Below are 9,166 nucleotides of genomic sequence, written 5' to 3'. Positions count from 1 at the left end.
TTGTCTAGGATAAATTTTTTATGACATCAAAAATCCTTTTCCAATTTCATCGTTTTCCTCTAGTGAAAATGAAGAAGTTCCGGTGTAGTATCCATTGCCTGACACCTCTACCACGACAGCGTCAAAGTCTCCACACTTCACTGCTTTTACAGATGTCGCTTTGTACCTGCCTCCTGTTCTACTTTTAAATATCCTTGTTTGATCCAGCTTTATCAGTCCCCTGCCAAACTGTTGAGCTATCCTAGCAGAAGATCCTGACCCACATGGTGCTCGGCCCACCTACATAAATCAAGTTACATTGTGTATTACGAATATGTTAGCTTTAATATATTTATTGACAGATAAGTACTCTGAATTTTGTTTTCAACGGATCAACGAAATCATTTGATTTTCTCTTCACCTATGCTATAGAACACAGCTGTTGTATTTATTTTGCAACACGATTTGTAACTTTCTATTGGTGTTTTTAATATTCAAAAAGTGAAGAATATTTTGAAATTTAAAGATATATATATATATATATATATATATCCATACCCAAAGTGTAAATTAGTGTCGCATTACTGTAGGACTTAGTTGGCGCGAATCAAGGAAGTGTTGCATAGCATTATGATTGTATGCTAAATCATGTCACAAATGGAGAAAAAGACCTTTTACTAATCGCTAGTGCCACTCCTATGTGTAAAGTTATTCTAAAGAAAGAAAATGTATGATAAGGCCACTTTTTGGCCTATGAATTCGAAAATCAATCAAAGTACTGAAGTACTGAACATCGGATGACTGCAAGTTCTTGTGGATGGTAACAAGCACTTGTCTCAGAAAAAAAAATCACATCTCTATACCTGAAAGTGAGCTTAATGTACAGATATGAAAACAATTTATTAGACAAGTTCGTGCGTGGATGATAAATAAATGACAGGGAATTCAACCTCACCGTAATAAATATGATATTGAAGTGATACAAATCAGTATACTCTGGTTTGTTGTTATGTATTATATAAATATTTGTATATTACAGTTACATGTATATATAATTTTCATCCATTTGTATATCATTCTATTCTACTATATTAATAATAGTGCAGTGCAAGTGCATGGTGGACACTCTTCTTTGATTTTTCTAATAGATTGGATTTGAGTAGGCATTCATATTTTCCCGCCAAACTTTCAATCTCCCATGCAGAGTTATCGGTCCTTGAGAGAGAGCGAGGACCGATAACTCTGCATGGGAGATTGCAAACGTTCTTGAGATATTCTTCAGCATGCGTTAACACACATTTTATGTACGTGTGCATAGATATTAAAGATTTTTTACTTATATTTATAACGACAAAACATTTTCATATTATTAATTTATGTTCTAAAAAAATATATTTAGGAGTATCCATTGAAAAAATAAATTTATAACAAGCGATAAGGAATGTTATTTTGCACTCGATAATGTCCGCGTATTTATCATGTTTATAGATCGGTTACAATTCCAATTCGAAAGTTACGTAATGGAAATCTAGGCGACAGCAATACACCGGAATGCCCTCACGTTCATCCGATGTAAAAAGTATTATAAATATACAAAATACCATTATTCAGATGTTCATTAGACATAAGTTTGTCGGACATCAGTATTCAATTTTTTTAATTTTGCCTCACATATTGGCATTAGGGCTAAAAACTTCTTACATTCTGTGCGAAACAGCAAAAACTGCCGAAATAGCCTCATTTTGAGATCTTGTCAATAATATTTAGATATGAGCAACAGCTTTACATAAAAAAAAATTGCTACAAAATTTAATTTACAAAGATGTTAATATGTGTAAAATTCTTTTTGGGTAAAGCTAATGCTCATGTATATCCGGACCAAAAACTATGCGCAAAGTTGCCATTTTAGATAAAATATGTAGATATCGACAGGTGAATGACATCAATTTGAAAGGCTTGAATAAGTTTACCAGATTTGCAATTTGAGAGACCAAATAATGGCTCTTATCATTCCTTCTTCTTTTTTACATTTAGTTACATGCAATGAATTATGCAATAATGAGTACATTTGAATTATTCAATTTGAATTATTCAGTTTGAAATTCCAGGATTACACTGAGTATGCATAACATGACACATTCAATATAGAAAAAAGGCTTTATGAAAACTGAAATAAAGAAAACACGATTATTATTTACAGCCAATTTCATTGAGTGTGTAGGCAAAGGTAATATCTTTGGTTAGCTTGCTTGTTAGCTGAACCGTGAAGTTATTATTAGGTCAGGTATACTACCCTCCTTTAGAAGTAGACTTGTTCAACAGACAAATAGATTGGTTATCTGTCGGGCTAGTCTACTCTTAAAGTAGGGTAGTTTACCTAACCTAATAATGACTTCAAGGTTCAGCTAGCAAGCCAGCTAACCAAAGATATTACCTTTGCCTACACACTCATTGAAATCGGCTATAATAATGAGTTATATACCGCTTTATCTGCATATAAGGTAAAGTTGGTCGTTACTTCTTCGTTGTGACCATCCTTTCCATCAGTGACTATGATTCCATATATATACGAATTGCATGCATCATTATTTTCTGGGTGTACCACTTTATAATTAGTTCGAAGTTCGTCTGAAAGTAATTAAACACCAAATTTACTGTTGAAGATTTTTGTGACTCCTCCACTCAAGGTCGTAAAAAGTTTGAATACGATTATCGTATTCAGTCTCAGAAATCAACCAATCAAAATACTGGATTTGGTTTCTTGAACGCAAATTTTGTTCTCCGAGTACTGAGAAAGGTTTTCGGACCAAAAGGTCAAGGCATGAACTGTTACCAATGTCCGTTCTACGGGCAATTTCATATCAATCCATGTCCATTCTTTTTTCCACATGCCTGCAGATTTTAATCTGATTTCAGGTAAATAAGATAAATTAAGGCATGATGTAACTTACAGAACGTGTTTGTTTATCGTTTTGATTGCCCGAATTCTGATAGAATTATAGTCCTTTGACGTTCATGAATTGTACAGTCCAGAAGTTTATGTTGTAATGCCTGGAAATTATTTAGATGAATTTTTGGTAATTTGTGAATGATGTTGACTGACAAATCAAGTTTGATTTTTAATTCGTTTGATTGATCTTTTAGCGGAGTTAAAGGTCATAAGACTTAGAAAGTTTCATAAAAATTATACTTGTCAGGACGGTATTTTTATTCGTCAGGAAGTTTTCATTCATGATGAAAGCGATATTTGTTTTTGGTAAATAAATATTGTGATCAACAGATCGAGTTATCATCGTGCCAGTTGACTGTCTTTTTGTGATAAGTTGCAAGTAAGGGGTATTCATATCGCACCGACATATCTAGTTTGAAGATATAGAAAAACATTGCTATGTATATATTTCAATGTATTACAATTTATTGTCTTTAACAGTCATATAAAGAGAGGCGAGGGATAACAAAGGGACATTCAAAATCATAAGTCGAAAATAAACTGACAACGCCATGTAAATTGAAGAGTCAATATGCGGAGAGTAAAATAAAAAAATGTTATTTTCATTTCATAACGTCAGACAATCACTAAGATCAAATGATATGTTTTGCAACAAAAATCTCTAATTTGACGATAGAATTACCCAATAATGCTCCTGCAACTTCTTTCAGCTTGCTGCAGGAACATTTATGTTCTAAATTGAACTGTGAGGCAGGAACAATAGCATAGAAACCGCCACCATAGGCAATATCGACAACAATTTGTCCAAATTCTGATACATTAACAGACACATCTGTCAAATAAAATAAACATATATATAGCAACGATAACGTGCTCTAAATTTGACAGAATATATATAACGGGCTTCGTATGCATCATTGGCAAGCAGAAGATTCGTGCCCTCTGTAGTATATGTTGTCATGTATATTTATCAAGAAAGCTCGTTTTGTTCAAAGAATTAGTTTGTATGTCTTATTTATCTGTACTACACCCATATACAGATAAGATAAGATAAGTTAAGATATTTTGATTCCAATTAAAGGGCCCATGAAGAGCAAAGTAATTTATTACAATGATTTAGATAATTGACACAATAATCAAATGTTAATAGTCATATCTAATATGAATATAATCATCTCAACTCTAAGATGTTAGACCACAGCCAGACCAGAGCCATACACATATTAGTAAAAAAGCATAATAATTATAAATATTTAATATTATTAATTAACTACACTGTTATTGGACTTAATATGATGAAAACTGCCTATGCAATATAAAGGTGTCAACTCGGCCAATACAGAATAACTCGGCCAATATAGATTTTTTTTCTGTATTGGCCGAGTTCTGATCCGGCCAATACAGGATTTCGGAACGTCTCTAGTTTTTTGATCGAAAGTCACGTTAAACACAAACTGAAAGTAAACAGTTGTTTGGAAGACGCAGTTTTCATTTACTCACCATAAACATGATGAAACGTTCAGTATGGCATATATTTCAGGCTAAAGACGGTCACATTCATTTAAAAAGTATTTTGAATGCAGACGATGGAATTATTTCAGGTTTGGGGAACGAGTAGATTATCACAAAGTTCATTTCTTATCGACCTCATAATTTCACGATGGTACAAATCGATTTACTGTTTACTTTCGCTTCTCATGTTTTGTAAACTGTCATTTATTTTTAAACCCGAACCAGGCATATGCATTCTGGAAGGGTGACCTGTAATTGTGCAAATCTTCGTTCTTTGGTCAGTTGGCTTATGGATAGTTGTATCATTTTCAACTCCTACATTATTTTTTTTTAAATATATTCAATTTGTTTCTACATAACACATGCAATGGCAGTACCTTTCCAATTACTATTTATGTGTTGTGTCTAAATTTAAATTGTAACACTTTATAGTGACTGGAAAGGGTAGAAAAATTCATCAGATGAGAAAATGCTGAAGACACCTGGAAACGGCACCAGATCATTAGATATTGCATCTTATAAAAAGAAACTGAGATTTGGATAGTTCCACTTCAAGGTAAAAATGTTTATCTCTTGTGATATGAAATTAAAAAAAATATTGTAACACTGTAGTTAATTAATAAAGATACTATTACGTGTATTTCTGTATTGGCCTTGTTATTGGTCCTCGGCCAGCTGTATTGGCCGTCGGCTTCGCCTCAGGCCAATACAGCAAGCCTCGGACCAATAACAAGGCCAATACAGAAATACTCACGTAATAATATCATATTAACAGGCAAATATTCTCAATGGGTTACATAAAAACATATCTGTACTATAATGATAGTTTTCTGAGTTCAAAACATTTATTAACATAAATGTAGGTGCATTTTCCTCTGGATGCCCGATTTCGATTCTCTTTTTACTATACTAGATCAGTATAATTAAATCAAGATTTCATGTCAGCGGTTTTAGTTACAAATTGTAAATTCAAAATGTATGGCAATGGTTTAGTTATTGGTAAAATGCAACCATCCAAATATAGCAAAAATCATTTAGTTAATATAATACCATGCTCTAAGAAATCCGTAATGTTCAAACTTGAAGTCAAAATATCATTATCATTCGAAATAAGAACTTTTTTTACTGATATAAAACAATGCATACATTCACAGCTGATGAATTTGCAATCATGTTGACAACTACCACAGAAAAAGTAGACCTTAAAATTGAGAATGGATTCGGCTTCTGTTTCTTCAAAACTTTTCATGCAAGAACGACCTCATGTTGTTCTAAACTTCACTTATCTAAACAACTTCCGCAGCGCAGAATCTCCCTTCAAATAAGAGATTTAAGCGATGAAGTAGATTATAAACGAATATCTTTTACAATTGCATACCTTTTTCATACAAAAATGAAGGAACGCTTAAAAAGCTAACAGCTCCTGTTTTCTTTCCATCGTTCTGTACACGAGCCTCGATAAGACCACATGGACACTGGATTTTCACAACTGTTTTAGGTATGCTAGGATTTCTAACGATGCCTTTATCTACTAAATATCTTCCTAACGATATAGTAGCATCCCCACACATAGGACCATATCCTTCATTATGCATAAAAATAGCACCAATGTCAGCCTCGGGGTAATCTGGTTGAACCAAAATAACACCAATCAAATCAAAGTGTCCTCGAGGTTCCCACATCAAGAGCTTACGCAGATGATCATGTTCTTGTATCAGGTAGTCCATCTTTTTTTGAAGTGTGTCTCCTTCTATTTTGGGAAACCCCTTTTCTACTATTCTGATTGGCTGTCCACAGGTATGCATTTCAGTTGTTACAAAAGTAGACATGTCTCTGATCTACAAACAAATTAATCAAGACAATATGTATAGAGGATAGACAGTTTTAGATTAGTCACAAGATTATGTAATAAAAGGTTTTTTTGATAAACACACATACAAAGGCTTATTTTTCCTACTTAATACTTCATAGATATAAGATGTGGTATGAGTGCCAATGAGACAAATCTCCATCCAAGTCACAATTTATAAAAGTAAACCATTATAGGTCAAAGTACGGTCTTCAACACGGAGCCTTGGCTCACACAGCACAGCAAGCTATAAAGGGCCCCAAAAATCACTAGTGTAAAACCATTCAAACAGGAAAACCAACGGTCTAATCTATATAAAAAAAGAGAAACGAGAAACATGTATGTTTACCTATAAAATATATGTGACTACGTGTTTTTACGATTCTGTTGTATAATAATTATAGAAAGAACCTTTTATCATAGCTATAATGGAAGTATGTAGAAGTCAAGCTTGTTAATTAGTAAAATGTTCCAAAGTCGTTATCTTTTATATTTCAGGCTTTTTCATGAAAATATAAAACAACTATATACATGTATCAAAATATAATTTACATGAATATGGCTGATATGGACACCATGACCCACTACCATATTCAGTGAACCGCGTAATTTTGGTCAAAACCCTAATTGTGCATAATCAAACTCCTATAAAACGTTATGTTTGTAAGCTTATAGTGATAAGATGTGTAGAATATTATTTTTTTAAATTGAAAACATACGTCTAAAATTAATACATCTGTATTTACTCAAACAAAAATACATAATGTTCCAAATATAATTGAGACAGATATACTATAACCCCAAAACGATTGACACAATGATACGATTATCAAATACACACGCACACACACGTTCCTTTTGCAAGTATGTTCTTTCGCCTTTTCTTTTGTACTTTGCAAGTTTTAGATGTCTATGTTGTGTCAATCAATAACTGTATTGGATAACCATTGTGCTTTGCATTTAAATTTTTCAAATTCTTCAAGTCAAAGGGTGGGAGAATTTACATGCCTGAAGGGTTATGTTTTGATGATGTCTTAGGTTTAGAAAAAAACCCTTTCACGAATCCGATAAGGATGTGAAATACCTTATCACTGGGCAAACTCATCATACATACCAGGCTTAAAATTTTGCACGTAAGATTTCTTGTAGAATAGAATCATCACTCGAATACAAAATCCTTAACGTCTGAATAAAGTACGAAGTTGAAAAGTATTAAGGACTCAATGGGTATATCGCATGAACGTATTTTAACAAAAGTAACAACAGGGACAAATCTGGTGACCTTCCGGAGCTCGTACGTTTTTATTTACTTGCTCAATCTCTAGTTTTCTGTGTAGCGTTTGTGATTGTTATTTTTCGTCGATTAAAATTTTAAAAGTTATTATTTTGCGTTTTTTAAAGAATTTATGGTTTTTCATTTCCTCAGCATAAACCAATAAGATTTTATTTCTCTCTCAATTATTTGATAACATTGCATATAAATGTGTATTCCAAATTTAATCTACAGATATTTCATTAAACCTCATAAAATATCAAATCATCATCAATTTGATATATAACTGGAAGATAGGTAAAAATTCTCACTCAAACTGGAAATGTCAACTACTTTTTAAAAACTGTAATTGTACACTTCAAAATTCAGCTGTATATATAGGCACACTGTCCGCAAAGATTGTTGGAAACAAAGCATAATCTTTTATTGGTATGGTCACAGTTATGTCAGATGTACTTCAACTAGTTTCATTATAGGCTGCTTGAGATTAAAATTTGGTCAAGATGAACAAAAGCTATAGATGATATATAACTATGTATTACGTCAACTATATCTAATTGAATAACAATAAGAAAATAGCATTTTACTTATTACCAAAATCAAACAGAAGTAAAAATTTTGGTTAGTGGAAAATACTCAGTAATTTTGAAAGCAGTAATTTGTGTCCGTCTTCTGTCGTCATAATGACATGCTTTACATTTTTATTTGTCATTCATTGCATGTTGATAAGAACTATTATAACGTCAAATAATTTATGTAATTCTTTTACTTTTTTATGTATTTTGTGCTATCATACATATTGACATTATGATTTTTTATAAATCATATAAGAGAAAAACCGCTTAATAAATATCATCTTCAGTTTGTCGCCAATATTTAGTATCAAAATCATTCTTGCAGAATAAATTAATTCAGGAAATTACACATCAGTAATGATTGTTTTTCGAGTCAAATAATAAATGATTTAGGACATACTAAAATTCAAAATTCACACTTGATTTTCTATAGATTTTCTGAAATATTTTTGGTTTGTACGTTTTTCTTCAGCAATCAAAAACCAACACGCAAGTAGACGAAAAACACCTCAAATGAGTTTCCATTAAAACAATTTTTCTTCTATCTTTTTTTTCGTATTTAGCACCCTTAAAAATTGTAAATGTAAGAATTTCATTTTTACTAAATGTCATCACTCACCGGCTGTGTGTTATCCTCAGTAACGAATGCGTTATTCAGGTAAAGTTTCTTAAAGCATATAGTTTATTCGCACCAAATTGGTAATTATTAAGATAAATATTCAGTTTAACAAATTTGTCAAATAAAGATGTTGGGTATAATATGTCTATCAGACAGGAACCAAGTATAAATTATTTAAATATATCTAAAAGTCACCAACATACAGTTTACATTAACAGACGGTTGCATATAAACGTTTCAGACTCTAACAATATTAATCATCAAACCATATCAAACAAGTTTAAAAGAGACTATAAAAAAATCTATCGTTAACATGATATCATTCTTTTCCAAAATAATCAACAATAACCCACGCGTGAAAAAAAAATAAACATCATATATTAATCCCATGTGGAGCAGGGTGTTCAGT

The 9,166-nt window shown here is 32.1% G+C and overlaps 1 protein-coding gene across 1 annotated transcript; it reads right to left on the bottom strand.

Annotated features, from left to right (window-relative positions):
• On the bottom strand, positions 1-8,878 carry LOC127738825 (trans-L-3-hydroxyproline dehydratase-like). The gene is made up of 5 exons (XM_052250228.1): positions 8,758-8,878; positions 5,820-6,279; positions 3,612-3,761; positions 2,462-2,607; positions 1-279 (listed from the first exon to the last, which is right to left on the bottom strand). The coding sequence occupies exons 2-5, from the start codon at positions 6,268-6,270 to the stop codon at positions 19-21; spliced, it is 1,008 nt and encodes a 335-aa protein (XP_052106188.1). The 5' UTR covers positions 6,271-6,279; positions 8,758-8,878; the 3' UTR covers positions 1-18.
• Between the last annotated feature and the right edge of the window lie 288 nt (positions 8,879-9,166).

The sequence above is a fragment of the Mytilus californianus genome, unplaced genomic scaffold, assembly GCF_021869535.1.
Source record: "Mytilus californianus isolate M0D057914Y unplaced genomic scaffold, xbMytCali1.0.p SCAF_4, whole genome shotgun sequence".
In the NCBI taxonomy this organism is placed as follows: domain Eukaryota; kingdom Metazoa; phylum Mollusca; class Bivalvia; order Mytilida; family Mytilidae; genus Mytilus; species Mytilus californianus.
The sequence above is the reverse complement of the archived record's forward strand: the minus strand, read 5'-3'. Positions and strand labels throughout refer to the sequence as shown.